At 40.0% G+C, this 26,537-nt stretch overlaps 1 protein-coding gene and 1 non-coding gene across 2 annotated transcripts in view; both read right to left on the bottom strand.

Annotated features, from left to right (window-relative positions):
- Nucleotides 1-14,496: 14,496 nt before the first annotated feature.
- ATP8B4 (ATPase phospholipid transporting 8B4 (putative)) overlaps nt 14,497-26,537 on the bottom strand; it is a 284,625-nt gene continuing 272,584 nt past the window's right edge. Inside the window, exons 28-30 of the mRNA XM_052647369.1 lie at nt 22,085-22,223; nt 19,071-19,201; nt 14,497-14,778 (exon numbers count right to left, since the gene is read on the bottom strand). Coding sequence (XP_052503329.1) covers nt 14,497-14,778; nt 19,071-19,201; nt 22,085-22,223 — 552 coding nt within the window. The remainder of the gene's footprint in view (nt 14,779-19,070; nt 19,202-22,084; nt 22,224-26,537) is intronic.
- Nucleotides 21,638-21,709, bottom strand: TRNAH-GUG (transfer RNA histidin (anticodon GUG)). Its single transcript has one exon. It is a non-coding gene; the product is annotated as a tRNA-His (tRNA).

Raw genomic sequence — 26,537 nt, 5'->3', positions numbered from 1 at the left:
AGGCATCTGTGGTTCCACTAGAACACAGCCCAATCACATCCCTTCTCCCATACATTCATCTCAGATCTTTTACAAGGCTGTGGCATGAGGTGGAGAGGGTCAAAGCACTCACTGGCTGGAAGATGGATCGTGGCATGCAGGTCAAGGTATCTCCTGCTGCACCACCTGAGCAAGCACCAACAATGGCCACCACCGCCCCACCTGGACAACATCCCAGGCTCCCTGGGCTGTCCCTGAGCAGCTAGACCAAGTGTTCCCTGGGCCCACCTGGCTCAGACCTCAAGCCAAGTTGTGGCATGGAGTGAGCAGGGCCAGAGCCTTTGTTGGGTTGGCGTGGGGACAGGAGCAGGGACCAAGGTGCATCTGTCCCCACTGCCACAGTAATCACTGACAGTGCCTGCTACTGTCCACCCCAACTGCACTGCAGGCCCTCGGGCTGTCTCTGACTAGCTATACCAAGTCTTTCCCCAGTGCTTGGCTGTCTCAGATCCCACACTAAATTATGGTGGGGAGTCAACAGGGCCAGGGTGTTTGCCCCGCTTGGATTCAGGAGAATGGTGAGGCAGCAGCCACTAGTGCAGAGTTCTTTCCTCCCTGATTGTTGGCAAGCCAGTACTCACACATTCTCTGCAGATAAAGTCTAGGCTTCCCCTTTCTTTTGTTCCAACACCTCTCTCAACAGCCAAGGAGGCTTGTCTCCTCCATGTAGACCACAGGACTGGGAGGCCCAGTCTGTGGTTTCACCTACTCACTCCCCAAGGTGAGGGTTCATCTTTGTGGGCCTTTTCTTCCTCTCAGATCCCTCCCAGGGACAGAGGTTTAGACTTTATGTCTTTTCTCCATGGTACCCATTTACACAGGCTTCTCTGATGGCTCAGCAGTAGAAGAATCCACCTGCCCAGATAAGGAAGATCCCCTGGAGGAGGGCATGGCAACCCACTCCAATATTCTTGCCTGGAGAATCCCATGGACAGAGGAGCCTGGCGGGCTACAGTCCATAGGGTCACAAAGAATTGGACACAACTGAAGCAACTTAGCATGCACCCATTTAATGGAAATCTTTCTTACATATTTGGTTGCATGGAAGTTCTTCTGCCAGTTTCCATTAGTTTTTCATGTGAACTGTTCCACATATTTTGACATATTTTTAATGTCTTTTGTGTGGAAAGGTGAGCTCCACATCCTCCTATTCCACCATCTTGATACTGTTCATCAACTTGTTTACGCCAAGGACACCCAGGACTATCCCCACTAAGCACTGGTATTAGGGAAGCCACCATTACTATGTGGATGACAGCTTTCCAGTCTTTTAACACCCCTCTCATCATCATCTTTGTGTCTATTTTTCCATACTTTTTCAGCTTCGAAGTACTCCCTTACAGATCTTGACAAGGTTCTCAGGGAAGATGAAAATATTTTAGAGATTACGGATGATTCCAACTTCCATTATCAGACCACAGATCACTTTAAAGACTACAGACAGTCAAAAGAACCTGCAGTATAACTCAGAGAAGAGAGGAGGCCAGAAGGAAGAGCACCTGTTTTCAAATATTTGAGATGCTATCATGAGGAAGAGACTGACTCAACATATTCTCAAAAGGTGGAAGCAGGCACTGGGTGGTGACTGGGGGCAACCAGATCTCAGGTTGGGAGAAGGGGCCATTTCCTCACAATGGGGCTGTACTCTTACAGGACTGGCTGCCTTGAGCTAGTGAACACTGCATCCCTGAGAACCCTCGGGCAGAGGGTGAATGCCGCCTGTAGGCTTATTCTGAAGAGGGTTCCTGCATTAAGTAGAAACTATACTATCCCCTGTTAGAATGCAGAAATGTCACCTGGAACAGTTCTACAGATGTTTAGCAGATGTCTGAGATAACAGCAGATGTCTGCTATAGATGTTCAGTGGATCTCTGAGATAACAGAGACTATGAAGGCCAACCTGGATAGGGTGTTTGATGGTGAAAAGAGTACAGACTGAGTGAAGGACGATGCTCAAGACAAACTACCCACCTTACCACACTGTCTCAATCACCACTGATATCCAAAGAAACATAGTTCCTCTTTGGAGCTGCCCAGGACTCAAGGAAGGCACTCTACTCATTTTCTCCACCCCATGTCTTTTTTTTTTTAAACCAGGGAGCCCTCCCATCCAGCAGCAAGTCCACTACATGCCTCTGACTGCTCTATGGTGCTATTTTGGAGAAAGTCCTCAGGCCTGGAGGATCAGATAGAAAGCCAAAAGTGAAGGGTAAGCGGCAGTTGATGAGTATATAATTGAGAATAGCCTCTGGGGGTTAGATCTGTTACCCTTGATTTCAGCCTAATGGCTGGATGGACCAAGGAATGCCACCACAGTGTAGTTAAAAGGAGGAGGGCTGGGGATACGTGTGGAGTGATAAAGAGCACAAGAGACCCACAGGCAGCTTGGCCCGGACACACATATCTCATATTAGAACTTCTCAGAATGAGCTAATAATAATGACTACTGTACAAAATAGCAAGTCAAAGAATTAGTCAATGGATCTGGGTTTGCTCCACAGAAATTTGGAGATGTATATAGTATCACATTCTTTTATCTCTCTATATCCAGTTAGACTAGCTCTCAACCTCTAGTCTTTCCATATGTCCCTTTGGCTTCTCTAAGAATCTCAGGTCTTGCTTGGTCCCAGGAGCCAGGAGAGGGCCTAGTCCTTTAGCCCCTAGTGAATGTCATTATTTCCATGGCTCCCATGTCACCTCTGTTGGTGTCTGGCTCTCCCAGCTGGTCACAAACAAAGTTACAGGAACAAGGACTATTACTCTGAAGTCCTGAACCATAACTGTTTTTAAAACATTATTTTTCAGTTATGTATATATTTAATTTTTTAATTGAAGGATTACTGCTTTGCAATATTGTGTTAGTTTCTGTCATACATCAACATTAATCAGCCATAGGTTGGTGATGGACAGGGAAGCCTGGCGTGCTGCGATTCATGGGGTCGCAAAGAGTCGGACACGACTTGAGCAACTGAACTGATGCCTATGTCCCCTGACTCTTGAATCTCCCTGCCACCTCCCTCCCTATCCGACCCCTCTTTGAAGCCCCATGTTGAGCTCCCTGCATCATACAGCGAGTTCCCACTGACTATCTGTTTTTCATATGGTAGTGCATATGTTTCCATGCTGCTTTCTCCAGTTGTACCACCCTCTCCTTCCCCCAACCCATGTCCACAAGTCTCTTCTCTATGTCTGCATCTCCATTGCTGCCCTGCAAATAGGTTCATCAGTATCAGCTTTCTAGATTCCATGTATATATGCATTAATATATTTGTATTTCTCTCTCTGACTTAACTTCACTCTGTATAATACGCCCTAGGTTCATCTACCTCATTAGAACTGACTCAAATACATTCCTTTTTATGGCTGAGTAATATTCCATTGTATATATATACACACCACAGCTTCTTTATCCACGATGTCATCTGTCAATGGACATCTAGATTGCTTCCATGTCCTGGCTATTGTAAAGAGTGCTGCAATGAACACTGGGGTTCACGTGTCTTTTTTCAATTATGGTTTTCTCAGGGTATAGGCTCAGTAATGGGATTATTGAGTCATATGGTACTTTTACTCCTAGTTTTTAAAGGAATTTCCATACTGTCTGTATCAATTTACATTCCCACCAACAGTGCAAGAGGGTTCTTTTTTCTCCATATCCTCTCCAGCATTTATTGTTTGTAGATTTTTTTTGATGATGGGCCTTTCTGATCACTGTGAGGTGATACCTCATTGTAGTTTTGATTTTCATTTCTCTAATAATGAGTGATGTTGAGCATCTTTTCATGTGTTTGTTAGCCATCTGTATGTCTTCTTTGGAGAAATGTCTGTTTAGGTCTTCTGCCCACTTTTTGATTGGGTTGTCTGTTTTTCTGGTATGAGCTGCATAATTATTTATAAGATTTTCATTTATAAAAATATTTTATCAATAATGTCAGTAATTCACAATACCTCAGGATAGTTTGTCATTAATGTTATACAGTTAGAAACTATTCCTGTTGTTCAAAACACATAGCTTTAGGAAATATAAACAATTAGCTGGTATAGCAGAGCAATACCAAGAAAATATTTTGACCTGCCCTATAGTATCTATAAATTACTTAGCTTAGAAATTTTGTTTTTATCTAGTTCAGAACAAGTAAAGTGAAAGTCGTTCAGTCATGTCTGACTCTTTGCAACCCCATGGATTATACAATCCATGGAATTCTCCAGGCCAGAAAACTGGAGTGGGTGGCCTTTCCCTTCTCCAGGGGATCGTCCCAACCCAGGGATCAGACCAAGTAGGCACATTATAAAGAAAAATAGGTACAGTTTTTATATGTGACTTAGAATGTGATCAGAATAGGGCTGAATGCCAGCCACAATTAACAGTAGGGAAGCATCAGTCATTAATGATTCTGTCCAGTCTTACTGGTCAGTGTCCTTGGTGAACATATTAATAATGATTTTAGTATCTTTCCCAATCACCTAATCATGATCCCAAATTAATTCCTTTTCAATCATTACTTAATAAAAGTGTCATTGTCTCAAGAAAGTAATACAGATTTTATTCAAAACAGTTTCTGAGGATGTGTTAGAGTCATGTTACTCCCATCCAATCTCTGTCCATTAGTTTGTACTTACATATTTACACAGTGCTGCACACTGAGGAGGGCGGCAGAGAGGGGACCAGAAGTAAAATCATCATCAGAGAAACATGCTCCTCTCTGCTCATTCAGGAAGACAGGGAACATAGAAATATTTGTGACAAAGATGAAGCGACATTTCTCATTGATCATTACATTACTTCCAAAGTAAGTTCACCACCATCTCACTATGCACCCTGATCCAGTAACATTTTTTTTTAATAAACCCAGGGATGCAGTTTATTAAAACTTTAAACTTGCCCTTATAAACCTTACGGGAACCAAACTTGAGATAGCCAGAGATTTCTGGCCAGCTCATCATGATTATTTTTGAACTCTGGACATTTATGTACGCAGTTCCAAGCTGATTTGCATTGTGCACCAGTTACAGGAATGGGTCTGCCAGGAAATTTTGAAACGCGAGGACAGATAGGCCCCTTTCTTGGTTAAATCACAGCTCCAGTCCTACAGATCAGCCCAGCCGGACCCTCCAGATCTTTTGCAATGAGCATTTTTAAACACATGGGTCATTTAATTCTGGCTTCCAGGCAGTTCGGCAAAATGCTTAGGCTAGAGAATTGCAAAAGTTTATGATTTCTCACCAAGGAATGAAATGTGACGCAGTAGAGCACAGTGCAGACATTTAACACCAGATGTTAATGTAAAAATTGGAAAATTGTGGCCTCACATAATTATCTGATCCCTGACCCACAAAAGCCATTTACAGTCCAGAAGGCATCATCGTTTCTGGCTTCTTCCACTATTAAACTTTGTGTCTAATTTTTAAAATCTAAAATTGTAATTCTGAGTTATTTAACTGAGATAACTAGATTATATAAATCTCAAGGCATTTTTTGCACATACTAACAGTAATATAATTCCTGGCTATAAAAATCAGAAGTAAAGGCTTTCTGATTTGTTGTTTTCTAGTAATTAAAAAAAAAAATTGTCAGGCACCTTTTCCTTGTCTATACTCCACCACTGCCTATTAACAACTTTATGAAATGCGTAAGGGAAAGGTGAAGATCTTGCTAATTTTCAGTGAAAGAGAACACCTGAAATACAAATTTCAAAATACATTGAACTTGTTTGCACTGCTTCCCTGAATCTGTATCCTTAAGCAAAATGATTGGCTTAGAAGGAGGATAGACTGTGGAGATATCCCAGATCTCTGAGGAAAGCCTGGTGCCAGAAGGAAGAACTGCAGGTAAGAAGCTGCAGACTTGCTGTCACTCAGTGAGTTCCAGCTCTTTTACTTCCTGTGTGACACTGGACAAAGCACTTAACCTCTCTGTGCCTTAGTTCCCTCTTCCTTAAAGTGAGTGCAGCATGATCACTCTGCCCACCTGACAGTTGCTGTAAGGCTCAAAGAATACACAAACTGAAAATTTCTATATAACTATGAAGAAAACAGCTCAAGTTCTGTTGTTTCAACTTGAATCTTGAGGAAACTGGGACCCAAAGAATCTCCTCTAAGCCCAGGGATAAGGTATTGAGAATTTTAAAGAGGCCCTCTTTTTACCTTGCATGAGTGTCTTACTTTTATTTCCTTATACTTTTGATACTAAAAATGACAGAGAGGAAAGGAGTTATAAGATCTCAGTGAATCACTAGCAAGAAATTGTGTTCAGCTGACTCAGACAGAAGCACTACTATGAGGCTTAGCACCTCTATGAGGTGAGACTGAGAAAGATCTGGAGATAGAAGGACACCAGGGACTATTCTAGAGAAACAGAAGCCAGTGCCAGAGCCAAGCCCTGCCCTCAAGAGAGCATCCACTTTGATCTTTTCCCCTTTCACTCTTCTTTTCTCCCTTCCTCCCTCCCATCAAAAACAATTGCAAATACATAGCAGGCAGTACTGGCAAAACCAACTCATAGAATGTGTGAATAAGAAACTGTCTTTGAGACCATGCTGACTAATTTCTCCACTGATGAACTGACCCTAAGGTCTAGGGGAGTTGGGTGGCACGCCCCGCCTCACACCAATCAGTAGCATTACTGCCATAAGAAGTCAGAGCTCCTGACCCATATTCCAATGAAATTTTCTTTTTTTAATTTAATTTTTATTTTGTATTGGAGTATAGTAGATTTACAATGTGGTATTTCAGGTATACAGCAAAGGGATTCATTTACACATGTACATATATCCGTTCTTCTTCAGATTATTTTCCCATATGGATTATTACAGAATACTGAATAGAGTTCCCTGTGCTACACAGTAGGTTTTTACTGATTATCTATATTACACATGGTTAGTGTGTTTAAGTTAATCCCAAACTCTTAATTTGTCCCCCCAACACACATTTCCCCTTTGGTAACCATGAGTTTGTTTTTGAAGTCTGTGATTGTTTCTGTTTAGTAAATAAGTTCATTTATTTTTTTTTTAGATTCCACATACAAGTGATATCATAGATATTTGTCTTTGTCTGACTTACTTCATTTAGTGTCCTAATCTCCAGGTCTTTCCATGTTGCTGCAAATGGTGCGATTTCATTCTTTAGAATGGCGGACTAATATTCCACTGTATATATGTACCACATCTTCTCTACAATGAAGAGTCAGAAGCATTTTCTCTGAGATCAGGAACAAGACAAAGATGTCCACTCTTGCCCTTTTATTCAACATGGTTTTGGAAGTCCTATCTATGGCAATCAGAGAAGAAAACGAAATACAAAGAATCCAAACTGGAAAATAAGAACTGAAACTGTCACTGTTGCAGATGATATGATACTGGACATAGAAAACCCTAAAGATGCTACCTGAAAACTACTAAAGTTCACTAATGAAATTTTCTTGACCTCGCATTAGCTATGCAGGAGGTTTTGTTATTTGTTTTTCAAATACAATCTAATATTTTTTCCTTTGAGGAGTTACATTCATTTTGCAGGAAGTCATATCACCTTAAGTGATATATATCTGGAAACTCTTATTTCCCTTCTTCTTTCTCCAGTCCCTTCTTTATCTCTTGCTTTCTTCATTCCTCTCTGTCTTTAGATCATAGATATATATGGGGGCAAATGAGAGAGAGAAAACCTGCCACATATTCTTTCTTTATTCATCTGTTGATGGACACTTAAGTGACTGCCATATCTTGTCAATTGTAAATAATGCTGCTATGAACATTGAAGTGTGTGTATCTTTTTGAATTATGGTTTTCTCTGGATATATGCCTAGGAGTGGGATTGTTGGATCATATGGTAGTTCTATTTTTAGTTCTTTTAAGGAAACTCCATACTATTCTCTATAGCAGCTGTACCAGTTTACATTTCCCCCAGCAGTGTACTTGAGTTCCCTTTTCTCTACACCCTCTCCAGCATCTATTATTTGGAGGATTTTTGATGATGGCCACTCTGACTGGAGTGACATGATACTTCATTGTAGATTTAAGTTGCATTTCTATAATACTTACCAGGGCTTCCCTGGTAGCTCAGCTGGTAAAGAATCCGCCTGTGATGCAGGAGACCCCGGTTTGATTCCTGGGTTGGGAAGATCCCCTGGAGAAGGGACAGGCTACCCATTCCGTATTCTTAGGCTTCTCTGGTGGCTCTGCAGGTAAAGAATCCGCCTGCAATGCAGGAGCCCTGGCTTCGATCCCTGGGTTGGGAAGATCCCCTGGAGAAGGGAACAGCTGCCCACTCCAGTATTCTGGCCTGGAGAATCCCCAAGGACAGAGGAGCCTGGCATGCTACAGTCCCTAGGGTCTCAGAGAGTCAGACACAACTGAGCAACTTTCATTCACTCACTCTGACTGGAGTGAGATGATACTTCATTGTAGTGTTAATTTGCTTTTCTCCAATACTTGGCAATGTTGAGTATATATTCATGGGTCTTTTGGCCATCTGTATGCCTTCTTTGGAGAAATGTCTATTTAGGTCATTTGCTCATTTTTTGATTGGGCTGTTTCTTTGATATCAAGCCACATGAACTGTTTGTAAAATTTGGAGACGAATCCCTTGTTGGTCACATAGTTTGAAAATATTTTCTTCCATTCTGTAGGTTATCTCTTTGTTTTGTTTATGGTTTCTTTTGCTATACCAAAGTTTTTGAGTTTAATTAGGTCCCATTTATTTACTTTTTTTTTTCTCCATTAGTCTGTGAGATGGATCCAAAAGGACTGCTACCATTTATGTGAAAAAGTGTTCTACTTATGTTTTCCTCTAGTAATTTTATAGTATCAGGTCTTACATTTGGTCTTTACTCCATTTGAGTTTATTTCTGTGTGTGGTGTTAGATAATGCTCTAATTTTATTCTTTTATGTGTGGCTTTCCAGTTTTCCCAGCACCACTTATTGAAGAGACTGTGTTTTCTCCATTATATAATCTTGTCTCCTTTCTCATAGATTAATTGACTGTAAGTGTGTGAATTTCTCTCCAAGTTTTCTCTCCAGTTCCATCTATATCTGTTTTTGTGCCAATACTGTTTCAGTTACTATAGCTTTGAAGTAGATAGAAAGTGAAGTCTGAAAGGATTATACCCACAGTTTTGTTCTTTTTCCTCAGGATTGGGAAATTCTGGGAAATTTTGTGATTCCATATAAATTTAAGGAGTAACTTAAAATTTTTTTTTACTTTTATATAATTTTTAAAGGTTATACCCCATTTCTAATTATTAAAAAATATTGGCTATACTCCCCATGCTGTGCAGTATATGCTTGTAGCCTTTCTTACACCCAATAGTTTGTATTATCCAATCTTCCACCTCTGTATTACCCCTCCAAATCCTCTCCCTATTGGTAACCACTAGTTTGTGGTAACCACAACTAAAGCATACTTGTGAGTATGCTTTTTCGTTATAGTCACTAGTTTATTTTTTATATTCCACATATAAGTTATATCATATAGCTTTTGTCTTTGTCTGACTTATTTCACTTAGGATAATGCCCTTTGAGTCCATTCACGTTGCTGCAAATGGCAAATATTCATTCTGAATAGTATTCTATTGTATAAATATATACCACACCATCTTTATCCATTCATTTGTTGATGGACACACAGGTTGCTTCCATGTCTTAGCAGCTATAAATAATGCTGCTGTGAACATTGGAGTTCATGTATCTTTTTGAATTAGTGATTTGGAGTTTTCTGTATGTATACTCAGGAGTGGAATCTCTGGGTCCACATGGTAGTTCTTTGAGTTTTTTGAGAAATCTCCTTACTATTTTCCACAGTGGCAGAAGCAATTTACATCCCCACCTATGGCGTATAAGGATTCCCTTTCATCCACATCCTTGACAACATTTCTTATTTGTAGACTTTTTGATGATAGTCATTCTGACAGGTGTGAGACGATACCTCTTGTGGTTTTGATTTGCACTTCTTTAATGATTAGTGCAGAGAAGGCAATGGCACCCCACTCCAGTACTCTTGCCTGGAAACTCCCATGGACGGAAGAGCCTGGGAGGCTGCAGTCCCTGGGGTCGCTGAGAGTTGGACACGACTCAGTGACTTCACTTTCACTTTTCACTTTCATGCACTGGAGAAGGAAATGGCAACCCACTCCAGTGTTCTTGCCTGGAGAATCCCAGGGATGGTGGAGCTTGGTGGGCTGCAGTCTATAGGGTTGCACAGAGTCAGACACAACTGATGCGACTTAGCAGCAGCAGCAGCAGCAATGATTAGCGATGCTGAGCATTTTTTCATGTGCTTGTTGGCCCTCTGCATTTCCTCTTCAGAAAGTTGTCTATTCAGTTCTTCCACCCATTGTTTAATTGGCTTGTATGGTTTTTGATGTTGAATTGTATGAGCTTCTTATATATGTCAGCTATTAAGCCTTTATCAGTCATATCACTTGCAAATATTTTTTCTTAGAAATATTTCACCTAGGTTATCTTTTTCTTTTGTCAGTGGTTTCCTTTCATGTGCAAAAGCTTTAAAGTTTAATTAGGTCCCATTTATCTATGTTTGCTTTTATTTCCATTACTCTAGGAGTTGGACACGACTGAAGTGACTTAGCAGCAGCAGCAGATGAATCTACCTTTTTGAAATCAGGATCTGGTACACTGGTGAGTTCTGTTTCATGGAATTTCTCTTGCTCTTCTTATTGGGAGTGGTTTATGCATTTTCATTTTATTTAACTTTCTCCTAAATTCATAGAGACACAGAAACTTAGCTTTTGTGGTCTTAAAGGGCATTTTTATATGGGAGCATCACTGGGTAGACTCTGTGTGATATCTTTGGTGAAAGGGCTGGTTTTAATATGGACACCAGCCACATCTTCCTTCAGGGTGTGCTGGCTGTTTTCCCCTTGATAGGGAGTGTGGTTGGCATTGGAGGGTGTAAAGCCTGTGTTGGGTATGAAGTGGGATTTCCTCTCTGCTCTGTGGCTGTCACCATCCCGTCAGGGGCAGGGCCTGCTCCCCAGGTGATGGGGTAGGAGCCGGGCTGGTTGGGCCCAATCAGGCTCCATTCCCCCTGAGTGTATGCCCTGCCCCAAAGGAAGTGATTGCTAAAGTAAGTTAAGCCACACACTCACAGAGGAATGACGTGCTGCCTGTGAAGGCCTCTGCAACTCCACTGGGATGCAGCCCAAGGTCACATTCCTTCCCTATCATGTTAGTCCCAGAGCTAGTACAACATGATGGAGTGGCTGGGGCATTCACCATTCTAGAGCTGGAGTCGGGGCTTTGTAGCTACAGGAACTGAGGTGGCTGAGCTGCTGCCAGCGGTCTGGGCTGCCTCCGCCTCCATGCTCAGCTGCAGTGTGGAGTGGGTGGAGCTGGAACACTGGGCTGGGAGGCTCACTGTGGCAAACTCTGGCAGCACTGCCCAAGCACACGCTGACAATGACCACTACTGCCTTAACCAGATCTCATCCCAGACCTGTCTCTGTGTAGCTATACAAATCTCAGGGCCAGCTGGCCCAGGTCTCATACAAAGCTATGGTGAGGAGTGAGCGGTACTGGAGTGTTTGCCCCATTCGGATTGAGGAATGCAGCAAGGTGGCAGCTGCCAGTACAAGGCTCTCTCTGCCACGATTGGCACACACAGACTCCTTGGTACTGAGTCCAACTCCCTGGTACTGAGTCCAAGCTTCTGCAGCCCTTCTATCTGTCTCAGCAGTTCTGCCATTAGCCAACAGGGCCTATCTTCTCCATGCTATTCCCCAGGCCTGGGAAACTGACTGCGGCTCAAACTGCTTGCAGCCCTAGATGAGGATCCACCAATGCAGGACTTCTCTTCCTTTCAGATTCTTCTCGGGGTGGGGGTCCTGACGCTATGCTTTTCTTCTGTCCTACCTTGTTAGGTGGAGATTTTTCTTGCAGCTTTGGCTGTATAGGAGTTCTTCAGTCAGTTTCCAACTGGTTTTCCATGAGAACTATTCTGTATGTAGATGTATTTCTGATGTCTCTGGAGGGGGAGGCGAATGCCACAGTCTCTCATTCTGCCATCTTGAGCTCTCCTTTGGAAAACACAATTTGTAATTGTCTATAAGAGCTCAAAACTTGGACAGAGACTTTAAAAACACAAGTTATCAACTTTAGTCCTGAATATAGAATTAATTTTCTTTTCTTTCCAAACAATCTGATAGTTTACATAAAATTAAAATTTTACTATTCCCCAAAGCATCACCAACACCCTTCAGGCCTTTTTATCTTTAGGTTCAAAATAATCCTTGGCACTTCAAGGACCTTGAATGGGTGTGTGAGTTTATTTGGACCTCATAGGGCCAAAGTAAACTGATAAATGTGCTTCTCTCACAGCTATCCACATTATCTGTTTATAAACAGCCTTATTTAATTTGAACTGAATTTGCAAACGTGTACCATTCCTAATCTTTCCCATCCCTTAAACATAGGTTGAACTGGTTCATTTTGTTCTTGACTCTGATCCTAAGAATGAGTACACTTTCCCTAAGAGAGAAAAAACAATTAGTTGATCAATGTAACAAAAACTTTCCCAATGAGTTTCCAATAAAGAAACAACACATCAAACACCAACAGTGCCAAAATATTTACTGAGAGTTTTCAAATCTTTCAAAAATGTTACAAAAAGCAAGCAAACACAGTGAAACTAATGACAAATTAGACACTAAAAACTAACATCTGGATAAATCTACGCAGGCATGTAGGAGAAAACGGTAAATCTATAAGCATTAACTATGATTAAAGCACTGCATTATGCTTTTCTATACGTATCTCATTTGACCCCATTCAGGAAACATTATCCCAGACGTGGAAATTAAAGCAAAAAAAAAAAAGATTGTGTGATCCATTAATATCTTGCTAGCCTGTTATCCATCAAGCTCACCCAAGGGCCATCTGACTCTCCAGAAATATAACTTAAATAATTCAATAAAGACCAGATTAAATATTCTATAAAGTTGGAAACTGATTTGTACAAAATTGATAAAACATGATGATTTTTGTTTTCTTATAGAGAAATTTACCTTCATGGTTAAAGTTATATAAAAATACCTCCAAGGTTATTTCCCTTTAGGATACTAACCAAAGTAAGGCTCTTACAGTGTCATTTCATCCAAGGCCTTTCCCACTGATTACTTAAGTTCCAGTTCTTCACATTTGTTCTTTTCAAACTCTGTTATTCTGATGATTAGTTAAATGGCATTTAACTAATCATCTATTCACTGAGAATTGTTTTTAATGATTTAAGAATTTGTGCTTTGACAATCCTCAAACAACCACATGAGGTAGGTAGAATATCCTCATTTTACAGAGGAAGAAACTGAGTCCCCGAGGCGGCACATTACCTGCCAGAGGTTACAAAGGTAAGTAACAGAACTGGAGTTTGAACATGAATATGCGTGAATTCTTTTTACAGATACTGCACTGGTGACTCACACGTGGACTGAAATTTGGGCTGGCACATCTCCAGAAACTCAACACATATGTTAGAATTATAAGTATGACAGGTGAACAACCTAAACCTGCATACTTAAATAGCAATTAAAGAGATTATTTGTTTGGTTTCAAATCTGAACTTTTCAAAATTGGAAATATCAAAAGTATTTGCAGATACATTAATTACATGAAATACTATCATCAAAGTGAAATTTCAGTGCTTTGCTGAGTCCATCAATAGTTATGGATGACACAGAGTAAATAACTACTGAGTTTGTTATAGAAAGTCATTGACAAGTACTTAGAATACTTTCTATCTAGAGTCTCTCTTTGACATTTCATGAACATGTCCCTGAGAATTTCTTGAATAAATTTGAGCAAGTTGTCAGCCTACCCACTGTAAAGATGCTCAGTGTACTTTGTCTCCAAACTAGCAGAAAAATGTGGAATACCAGCATGTTTCTCTTCTCTTTAGGCATGAAGGGGATCTGTTGTTCCGACTGAACACACAGGTAGAGATCAAGACTGGAGAGTAACAAGCTGCTGTAAGTCTGAAAGCAGCTTCATGTACAATGTGTACCTCTAAAATCTTAAACATGTATCTTGGAAATAGCTGACCTTACATATAAGTGTTAATGTGTCACAAGGATGCTTTTCACAGCTGAGATATATACCTTGTGAATGTACCCTTTTATCCAGCTGAAGATCCATTCTCTGTGTATGCAGATTTACAAGTGTTTCTCCATAAATGAGATTCTAAAGTACAGATTGATTGGTATCTAGGTTGATAAAAATCTTTGCTAGTATTTTGAGAGTTTTGTCCACCAACTCATCAATTAGGCAGTGCCCTCTGACCTGGTTGTCAGTAGAGTGCATTTCTATTCGATCGATGGGCACTGGCTGCTGTTTGCCACAGGTTTAGGATAAGTGAGGCCATCTACTCCAGCCTAGCCCCTGACCCCAAACCCTGGAGCCAGCTGATTTCAGCTCCAGCCGAAGTGAAAAGATAACTGTGTGGTTCAAATTCATCTTGACTCACAGTTTCACTGTTTTATCCTGGCTAAAGCTGCTCACTGTGTCTGTGGTTTTCTTACATAAATTTTCAATCCAGCTAGTGCTATTATACAGCGTCTTTTCCAACCCTGACATTGGGGGTGGATTTTTAGCTCGCATGTTTTTTCCAGATGTGATAAGCTCGCCGTAGCCCTCTTGGTGAGCAAAAGCATATCCAGATCTTCGCGAGCTTGATCTCCGAGTCTGAGGCTTTCGGGTACACAGGGGCCTTGCCTTCTTTTGAGCCTTCTGCCACTGGCGGATCTGGAGACAAAGGAGACCCAGGGTGAGATGGAGCATCCAAATGACAGACTCCACATAGTGGGCCACTTCCTGAGGTAAAAGCCTTTTTCCGTAAACACAACATCAGTAATAACCAAGTGCTCAACTTCACTGCAAAAGCAAGTTTTTCACCTAAAAGCCAGGAAAACTGGATATTGGTCAGTGTTTATTTCTACCAAGAGACTATTAAGCAAACAAAAAGTGTTAAGACAAATTTCAGAATTGTCTCCATCTCATACATCCATCTTAAATGAACAGGAACATATTTTGCACATAATGATTTTCTAACTTGCACCACCCAAACTCAGTATAACAATTTACAGTCCCATTTCCCCCAAGTAAGCCTTTACTTTCTCTTTTAGAGGTTCTCTGGCTCCAAAAAGTCAGTGGTGATGGACTAAGAAAATTTAGAAAATGAGAGTCATAAATTTCAAACTCTTGTGACAGGTCCAAGTACCATGAGATTTGTCATGGTTTTGATTTCTTGTGGGTTTTTTGGTGACCTTTTGAAGAGCTCAACATTGTTTGAGTGGGTTTGTAGCATCTCATTTCCCTGTAATGCTGAGGAGAGAAAAGATCCAAGGTTTGATGCTTAGCACCGTGTTCTCTAGATGAGTTGACTGATGGCTTAGATTCTGACTTTCATGTCAAGAGAAAGCCATCAAGCAGAAAATCATGGTGTGCATAAACATAGAAAGGAATGAGCATCATCTTCCTTCAGCTCATCCATCATTGTCTGGATTTATATCAGAATGAGCTCACAGGGCCGAGGGGAATGAGTGAGTTATTTCAGAAGGAATCTCTTGGCACTTTGGCCCCAGACCAGGAAGGATTTCATGATAAGGGAATTTCTACCTCAGTTCTTCTCAACATCATCAGCCTGGTCACTCATCTCATCAGTATTTCCCCCTTCTCATGACGTGGCTACAAATATGTGTCCCCTCTTTCTCCTTTTCTCTTCCTCTCTGGGTCCAGATCTAACGACACTGTGTTGCTTATACTCCTCTTTCCATGAAATACTGAAATATGTTCTGTTAATCCCTTGGCTTAGGTATTTCTAGAATCTATTCTTTCTGTTTTTTCTTCTACCTGTACTTTTCAACCCAGCTATTATGAACATCACTTCCCCCTTGTGTTTAATAATGTTACTATTAATACATTTCTGCAGATATTTAGAGCCCCTTCACCTCATACCATATTTGTCTCTCTTTTACTACTCTTTACTTTCCCATGTCAGTAAATTTCCATCAATCTTCCCTTTGCCTTGGGAGCAAATGTCCAAAATGCTGCCAGGGGTTACATGGTTGCTCTATGTTTAGTTTCTTAAGGAACTGCCATGCTCTTCTCCATAGTGGCTGCACCAATTTACATTCCTACTAATAGTGCATGAGGGTTCCCTTTTCTCCACACCCTCTCCAGCATTTATTGTTTGTAGACTTTTTGACAATGGTCCTACTGACTGGAGTGAAATGATACTTTGTTGTAGTTTTGATTTGCATTTCCCTAATACTGAGTGAGGTTGAGCATATTTTCATGTGCCTTTTGGCCATCTGTATGCCTTCTTTGGAGAAATGTTTATTTAGGTCTTCTGCCCAGTTTTTGGGTGGGTTTTTTTTTTTTTTATATTGAGTCCCATGAGCTATTTGTAAATTTTGGAGACTAATCCCTTATCAGTAGCATCATTTGCAATTCTTTTCTCCCATTCTGTGGGTTGTCTCTTCATTTTGTTTACAGTTTCCTTTGCTGTGCCAAAATTAGATCCCATTTGTTTATTTTTGTTTTATTCCCATTACTCTAGGAGACAAACCAAAAAAAGATATTGCTGCAACTTATGTCAAAGGCAAAACATTCTGCCTATGTTTTCCTCTAAGAATTGTATAATATCTGGTCTTACATTTGGATCTTTAATCCATTTTATTTTTGTGTATGGTGTTAAAGAATGTTCTATTTTTTTTTTTACATGTAGCTGTCCAGTTTTCCCAGCACCATTTATTGAAGAGATTGTCTTTCTTCCATTGTACATTCTTGCATCCTTTGCTACAAATTTGACCGTAGGTATTTAAGTTTACTTGTGGGCTTTCTATCCTGTTCAGTTGAGCTCTATTTTTGTTTTTGTGCCCATTATAAAGCACTACATTGTACTTTATAATGTAGTCTGAAGTCAGGGAGCTTGATTCCTCCATTTTTCTTTCTGAAGACTGCTTTGGCTATTCAAGGTTGGTTGTGTCTTCATAAACATTTTAACATTTTGTTGTTGTTGTTCTAGTTCTGTGAAAAATACCATTGGCAATTTGATAAAGATTGTATTGCATCTGTAATTGCCTTGAGTAGTAGTCATTTTGATAATATTGATTCTTTCGATCCAAGAACATGGTCTCTATTTCCATCTGAACTTGTCATCTTTGGTTTCTTTCATCAGCATCTTATAGTTTTCAGAGTACAGTTCTTTTGCCTTATGAGGTAGGCTGATTCCTAGGTATTTTGTTCTTTTTGATGTAATAGTAAATGGATCGTTTCTTTAATTTCTCTTTATTATCTTTTGTTAGTGTTGTTATTTATACACAGATTTCTGTGTATGAATTTTGTATCTTGCAACTTTACCAAATTCAGTGATGAGCTTTACTACTTCTCTGGTAGCATCTTTAGGATTTTCTGTGTATGGTATCATGTCATTCACAAGCAGTGAGACAGCCACCATGGAGAATGTATGGAGATTCCTTAAGAAACTAAAAATAGAGCTGCTGTATGATCTTGCAATTCCACTCCCTGGGCCTATATCTAGAGAAAACCATATTTGAAATGTTCATGCATCCCAGTGTTCATTGTACTGCTATTTATAGTAGCTAAGACATGGAAGCAACCTAAATATCCATCAACAGATGAATGGATAGAGAAAATATGGTATATTTATACAATGAAATATTAGTCATTAAAAAAAATTAAATAATGCCATTTGCAGCAACATGGATGGAATCTAGAGATTATCATACTAAGTGAAGTTAGAGAAAGACAAATATGATATCACTATATGAAGAATCTTAAAAAATGATGCAAATGAACTTATTTACAAACAGACTCACAGACTTGGAATATTTAACAATAGCTTTAAGTTCATTCTCTAATTATGTTGACATTGTTTAAAATGGAACTCTCCTTAAATTCCTTTGGAGGTTATTCATTGGTAGTTTATAAAACTAAGAAGATTTTGTGTACTAATATTTTGTATTATAAATTTGTATATTTGATAACTAGCTGAAGTTATGCTTTACATTTACGTGCATGCTAAATTGTTTCAGTCATGTCCAACTCTTTGCAACCCCATGATTGCAGCCTGCCAGGCTCTTTGGTCCATGGGATGTTCTCAGGCAAGAATACTGAAGTGGGCTGCCATTTCCTTCTCCAGAGGATCTCCCCCACCCAGGGACTGCACCCAAGTCACTTACATCTCCTGCACTGGCACTGGCAGGCAGGTTCTTTACCACTAGCACCACAGCTATAACTATGTCTTTATACTTATCAAAATTACTGCTATTAGAGTGCTTTTTTTAAATTAATAATCTATTCATTGTTTTAACTGTGATGATGTGGATTTGTGGTGTAGAGGAATATGTTAGTGGTACAAAGTGTTTTAAATGTGATGTTGACTTCCTATTCCTGTTATTTGGTGCATGAATCTATATCAATGTTTGAATTGTTTATTGTATTGGATCGTTAAGTGTGCAGTTTGCTTTATTGTGGATGCTGTAGGTGCTTCAGAAAGGGAAGTCTATGCTTGGGGTTTGGGTTAAGTTAGGGGTTGGGCGGAAGAATGGAAGGGAAGGATAGACTGGGAGTTTGGAATGGACATGTATACACTGCTATATTTAAAATAGATAACCAACAAGGACTTGTGTAGCACAGGGAATGCTTCTCAATATTCTGAAGTAACCTAAATGGGAAATGAATTTGAAACAGAATAGATGCATGTATATAACTGAATCACCTTGCTGTATACCTGAAACTACCCTGTAATCAACTATGTGCCAATATAAAAGAATACACAGCTTAACTTGTCATTTATGACTCCTCACCCACACTTAGTGTAGACACTCCCAGTGCTAGTACATTCAGATGTGGGCAGTTCCAGCCACAGCAACGTGATGCTGTGCACCTACCTGTCGGTGTTTGCTGATGAGAACTTCATTAGCTCTTCCCTGGGCTTCTTGTCAGGCAGAGGACATGATTCCAAGAGCAAAGAATCAACCCCTCAAGTATCCATCAGTGCTGCAACATACCTGATCACTCAGAGTTGGGAATAAATCCACCTTCAAAAATCTGAATGCCACCACAGGCATAACTGAAGCCACTGTTGTTAAGAGAATAACAAGCCAGATGCACTTCTGGGTCAAGGAATGTCGTGCATTTCCTATTATTAAAGACAAATAAACACTGTGGTTATAAATCGGACTGAATTACTGAATTGATTGTTGTTTGGATTTCCTAGAGAGAACACTGGGTATTCTCCCCCAGCATACAGGATGTTCAGTGGTGCTAAGAACAATGGTGAGACCACCCTTGGGAACTGCTTCATGGCTTGATCACGAGGAGACTGATAGCCAGAGACAGGCACTGTCTGATCCAGGTTCAGTCCACCTTCACCAAAGAGCAGCATTCCCTCATCCAGTTTCAGGATGCCTCAACCACAAAGCAGTCATTAAAGTCACATTTACCCTTAAACAAAACTATCATATCAAATGACACAGTAGATGTTCTAGATGCAGGTACAATCGCAAATGATGGTCTTTTCCACTGGCTATGTCATAAAAAGTAAGCTCTTTCTATGACAGGATCAACCTTTTAAATCCAGGCAACAGCCTCGAGCGGACATGCTGATCTCTCTTATGTTCCCACGGATAGGAAGTCCTCAAGGTCCCAAGGTGAGCAGAGATGCTCATGGGTTTGTGAAAACAGCATTCTCCACACTGGGAAACCACTGGTGCAGTCATTCAATATACTAGCTCTAGAGAATAGTGAAAGTCCTTCCCAAGCCTGGAGCCAATGTTCTTATTTTATACTCACACCTCGTATCCTGGGCTGTTTGTCTAAACAAAGCAATAGGGGTTAGTGAGGCAGACAGACAAATTATACAGAAGATGTCAACTGTACTTATATTTCCAAAATGAGCTTTTGTTCCTTTTGTTGGTTTTCTAGGGACATGATACCTCCAATTATTCCTCCCAATCCTACAGCATTACCACTGTTTGAATGGGTTTTAGGTGTGAGGGCTTGGCTACTTATTGGAATGTCTGTATTTCCTTTGTAGGATAGACACTGCCTATCAAAGACTGCTCGATTCCAACTGCCTGGGCAGAAACGAACAACTCCATAAATTAAATGTCTCTGAGCATCTTGAAGCTCAGTACCTGCAGCCATGGCTAGAAAAAAAAACCATCACTTTAAAACCACACTCCTATTTGCTGCTGGCTACTAAGAAAAAAAAAATTTCTTAAACCCCGGTGTTGATCTAACTTTTGAAAAGTCTCATTGGAACTCAGTAATTAATTCCTGGAATGGCATGTGCTTAGCTGGAGAGAGTGGTCACCACACAGACTACTTTCTCCAGTTGAAGCATTCCAGTCTCATTATGCATGTGTGAATGCTCTCTTAGGACTGGAAGTCTTCTGGTCAACACACTGAACTTTCAGATTTGGCACCAAAGAGAAAAGAAAAGGAAAAACTTAAATGTCTCTCCCCACTCCCCAGTATGCTTATTCACAACCATGTTTCTACATGGTTGGAACCTTTTGGTGGACAAAGGATTAACAGTTTATATTAAGTAAAAGTGGTGCAATTTAAATATTTCCAGGTACACAAAGCAAACAAAAAATTGAATATAATACTCTTAAATGTATATATGCAGTTAAATGGAATTACAATCTCAATGGAATTAATGTAATGGAATTAATCTCAAATGTATAACCTGATAGTTGCTCTTATTTTGCTTTCTCTATGAATCAGTCTTCTAATAATTGTTTTTCTAGACTGTTTCCCAACTAATGGATGCAGATCTCAGCCTTACCTAATCAAACTCAAGAAGGTTGTCACTGTGCCTCTCTTTTCCACATTTCCAGGATGAACTCAGAAACATCTCTGTTACCAGCTTATTTCATACACGCTAGAGATTTTAAAACTTCTTTAAAAAGTCTATTAATAGCCCCACTGTGTAAAGCTCAGTAGCCTTTGCTGGGAATCATTTTGAAATATGGGGGGCAATGACAGTATACTCCCAAGGTAGACCAGACGTATACTCTTGGTGGACTCAAAATATCAGGGAATCAAGGGATTTTAGGAGGTTTTTTGCTACCTACCTGCTGTTCAAATCGCTTGCAATGTCCCCAACAAGTAATCAAGTCACATTTTCTTTAATCATCATTATCCTGGTTAACATTTATTGATAAAGTACTATGTACCAAGCTGCATGCTAAGCATTTTATATGCATTATCTCACTTAACCCTCACAAATTCCCTATAAAAGTAGGAACTATTAATATCCCCAAGTTTAGAATTGAAGACATTAAGGTATAAAAAGGAAAAGAAACTTGCCTAAGGTCACACATCTTATAAGTGGCAGAGAACACTGGCTGTCTGGCAACAGAGCCTATACTTTGTGCCACTTACAGCCTACTGTCCAGCAATTTTTAAAAGACTAAATTATACACTGGGCTTCCCAGGTGGCACTAGTAGTGAAGAAAGTGTTACTTGCTCAGTCTGTCCAGCTCTGTAACCCACCAGGCTCCTCTGTCCATGGAATTCTCTAGGCAAGAATACTGGAGTGGGTAGCCATTCCCTTCTCCAGGCGATCTTCCCCACCCAGGGATCGAACCTGGGTCTCCTGCATCACAGGCAGATGCTTTGCCCTCTGAACCACCGGGGAAGCCCACTTACACACACAAATTAGACACTTCTTTTCTAAATGAAAATAAGTTCCACAGGTGAACTTTGGCATAAATGCTGGTTATAATGTGGCATAAAAGGGAGAGCCTGGCATTTCCTTCTCTTCCTTCTATCATATACCTGAACTACATGGTTTTCAGGCAGCTCTGATATATATGTGCTATGCCTCTTATTTGAAAAGGGACAGTCTATTGCATCTGCACTGTTAGGAAACTGTAAGCCTCCAGCTGTCTGGTTCAGTCAATCCCTAGAGACAGAATTACTGGTCATTCCTAGTCCCACCAAAATGAAGATACATTACAAAGACAAATGACATCTTATCATGAGGCCCCAGCAAATAATATGACTCACTTACCAACAAATGGAAACTGGTTTGGGAAGATGCCAAAGATGCCATTACTGTGCATTGTAAATAAAATGGAGAAATAAGTAGCTATGCTGCCCCAGATGAAAACGTGGTTAATGACAGTCCAATAGCTGGTATCCAAGGCTATCTGTAAATAAAGTCAAATGCAAAGGGGAGACTGTTAAGGATGAAAAGAGCATCATTTTACTGAGTAATGTCTCCTCAGGACACTTTTGTGAAAAGACAATTGTACCTGTCTAGTTACCAGCCAACCACAGGCTCTACCACTTTCTGCACAACACAGGGGACTGATGTGACATTTCTGGTAGACAACTGACCTTAGGATTTGTATCTGCCAGCCATTATATCTAACAATATTGAGTGAAAATCAGGAAATAAAATGTTAAACTTTTAAATGAGAAATAAAGCAGAGTGGCTTCTAATTTCAATGCTACTTTCCAAATTGCTCTCTAAATTTGTCTGTTGGAGAACTTTTTCATAGTGAGAAAGTGCAACATTTTAAGATCTGTACATAGATTTTCATTTGACCATTTTGACACAGGTATAGTCTGTTTTATATCAATATTCTAATTCGTTTTGATTACCATTTCTGTTAAATTATTCAAATAATAACTAAAATCCTTAATCCACTTTTGGCATCAGAAGTTGGGCTTCATGGTGATCTGGGAGCATGTTCACAAGCCCTTCTCCCATCCAATAACTTGTTAGGGCAGCACAGCTGAAAAAGAGTAATCTGATATGGGGAAACTAAGGAAGCCACTAGTGAATATGAACACTTCAGTCCTCAGAGGCAAAAAACGTAGGTTCTGTGAAACTGGGTCATTTGTAGTGATGTGGATGTACCTAGAGTCTGCCATACAGAGTGAAGTGAGTCAGAAAAACAAAGACCATATATTAACTTATATACGTGGAATCTAGAAAAATGGTACTGATGAACCTACTTGCAGGACAGGGACAGAGATGCAGACAGAATGGACACGTGGATGCAGGGGGAGGAGAGGGTGGGGTGAATGCAGAGTAACATTGCTATGTATTAACACTGCACCATGGATAAAACAGGTAGCTAGTGGGGACCTGCCGTATAGCACGGGGAGCTCAGTCAGCTCGGTGCTCTGTGATGACCTTGCAGGGTGAGAGGGAGGCTCATGAGGGAGGGAATATGTATACACAGAGCTGATTCACATTATTGTACAGCAGAAAGTAATACAACATTGTAAAGCAGTTTTATTCCAGTTTTTCTAAATAATTTTTTAAAGTAGGTTCTAGCATCTTTATTTGCATCTCAGAGGTTCCTCCAAATGGTCCAAATGAAAGTTTAGATTTCTAGCAGAGTCTCAGAAAGACCACAGATTTCCTGCCTGCCCAGCGGGGCTCCACCTACACAGTAAATAGGCTCTTATGCATTTAGAGGCATACTTCCCCTTCCCACACGAAGTTACTGTCCTTTAAAGTGATGCCCCATAAAAAGAATGTTAGCAGCCTTGATGAAACTGCAGGGGTGCCAAAGGGACAGCCTTTTCTTTCCTCAAGAGGCTTGAGAACAGAGAGCCTTGCCTTCCATACCTCAGCAAAGAAAGACTTGCTGGTCTCCCTACTCATTCCTCAAGACAGCTGACCAAAATCTCTAGCTCTAACTTTCGCCATCTGTCAGTTCATCACCATTAAAAGACACCAATAGTTTGACCTGTGCAGGTATGAGTAGGCAAGGAAAAATCACAACCAATTTAAGATGACTCGACTTGGCGGGGGCGGGGGCGGGGGGGGGGGAGGTAGTCCCTACACTGAAAAACACAGACAAGCACTATTAATTTTAAAAAGTAATGAGAACTCTTAAGGAGAAGCAATTAGATAATAGAAAAAAATTCTGGAAGAAAAAAGTGTCATTTCTGAATTTAAAAATTCAATAGAGAAACCAAATAAGAGTTACTGATTAGAACTGAATATTCTGTAAAAACAAATGGAAACATCTCATAAAAGGGCAAAAACTCTTAAGAAATGGAAACCATGTGCAAAAACGATATGAGACATGGATGGTAAATCCGTAGATGTCCAATCCATGGGCCCAACATTCAAATAATGGCATCCTAGAAAGAGAAAAAGTAGCAATCAAAGAAATGACGAACCCTGCTCTGTGATAGCAGCAAAGATTTTCAGATTGAGAGGGTACTCTAAATTATAGGCAAATCAATGAATGAAGTTACATTCTGGTAACATTTGTGAAGTCCAAGGATAAAAAACATAGCTTCTAGACAGAAAAGATACTATTTACAAAGGAAAGAGACTCAACCTATTAGCAAGCTGTTACACTGAAACAGAGATGTAGTGGAAAATCATTTACAGAACTCCTAAAACACTCTGATTCAAGAATCTTATGCTCATCCAATACATGATTTAACTGTGAAGATAAAGATTTGAATTCAAACGTACAACATCTATGTACTCCTGCAGAAATTACTCATGCTTAGAGAGGAAAACATGTTAATGCCACTCTCAAAATGAGCTTATTCACAAAATTCCTGAAATTTACTCTGTGTACTAAAGACAGCAGTTTCTGATTGAAGCCATGATTTCATGATGGATACCTTAGCTATGTCAGATACTTCCAATTCACTCTATTGTTTCTGCCTCTGCTATAGAATTGAACACAGGGGACCTAGCCATGGAGGGTTCATAAAGCATCAATATGCTTTATGTAGTTGTAAAACAGACAAACAGAACTCCTCTGAGTGGAGAAATCTGGGTCTGATTTTGGATGTTATCTGACTCTGAATTTTGAACTCCCAAGATGTCAAGTGTTAGATGGCTTTGGTTTGAACTTACTGATACTCACTTAGATGGACCAAGGAATGGCAGAGATGTCATTTAAAAGCAGTATGCTTACATTTGACTCATTCAGTCTAATAAATATTGAGTCATGAAGAGAAAGTCTGGGGTTTAACGAGATCTTTTGTTGATATAAGTAGCTAAGATTTGTAAGAGAGATTATTTATAGGATAGAAAAAGAACTTGCTGCTGTTGCTGCGTCGTTTCAGTCGTGTCCGACTCTGTGCGACCCCATAGATGGCGGCCCACCAGGCTCCCCCGTCCCTGGGATTCTCCAGGCAAGAACACTGGAGTGGGTTGCCATTTCCTTCGACCGAAGACAATTCAAACTCTGTAAAAATTAAGCCCTTGATTGATACTTTCCCCCTTAAAACGCACATAAAGGCAAAGAACAGAGGTCACACTGCTTGTTGTATCCACCCAGAGGTACAGATTTTAATGGATTAGAAAGCTTTTGTGAACTCTAACTCAATAACTAATAGTATTGTCCACCATTTTCATTAAAAAAGAAATAAAAACAAACTCAAGATGTCCAGTGATGATCAATGGATCATCAAAAATCATTCCTACCAGATGGGAATGTAAATCGGTGCAGCCATTATGTAAAACAATATGGAGGTTCCTCAGAAAACTAAAAGTTGCCATGTGATTCAGCACTCCCACTCCTGAGCATGTATCTGGACAAAAGTATAATTCAAAAAGATACAGGTTCCTCAATGTTCATAGCAGCACCGTTTACAATAATCAAGACATGGAAGCAACCTGAGTGTTCACTGACAGATAAATGAATAAAGATGTGGCACGCACACACACATGCAGACAGCACACTGGAAGACTGCTCAGCCATGAACAGAATGAAGTAATGCCGTCTGCAGCAACATGGATGGACCTAGAGATCATACTAAGTGAAGCAAGCCAGAGAAAAGCAAATATCATACGATATCACTTACATGTGGAAAACAAATATAATACAAATGAAGTAATTTATGAAACAGAAAGAGACTCACAGACATAGAGATCAGACTTGGGGTTGCCAAGGTGGAGGGGGTTTAGGAGAGGGACAGATTAGGATTTGGGATTATCAGATGCAAACTACAATATACAGAATAGATAAACAATAAGGTCCTACTGGAGGAGGTGTAATATATTCAGTATCCTGTGATAAACCATAATGGAAAAGAATATGAAAAAGAATATATATAAAACTGAATCACTTTGCTATATAGTAGAAATTAGTACAATATTTTAATTCAATAAAATAAATTTTAAAAAAATTATTCCTACCAGAAAAGCTTATATGAACTTGAGATTCAAATGTGCCACACACCTAACATTCAACCTCTTGAATACAGAAATGTACTACCAAATAAACATTATATCTCACTATAAAACTAGATGCATAAAGCAGGGCACGCAAAGCCGGTGCTCTGGGACAACCTAAAGGGGTGGGGTGGGGAGGGAGGTGGGATGCAGTTCAGGATGGGGGAGACATATGTATACCTATGACTGATTCATGTTGATATATGGCAAAAACCATCACTATGTTGTAAAGTAATTATCCTTTGAGTGAAATAAATTAAAAAAACCTAGAAGTTACTTTTACAGAAATCATGGGAAA

This window comes from Budorcas taxicolor, chromosome 10, assembly GCF_023091745.1.
Source record: "Budorcas taxicolor isolate Tak-1 chromosome 10, Takin1.1, whole genome shotgun sequence".
Taxonomy (NCBI): Eukaryota; Metazoa; Chordata; class Mammalia; order Artiodactyla; family Bovidae; genus Budorcas; species Budorcas taxicolor.
The sequence above is the reverse complement of the archived record's forward strand: the minus strand, read 5'-3'. Positions and strand labels throughout refer to the sequence as shown.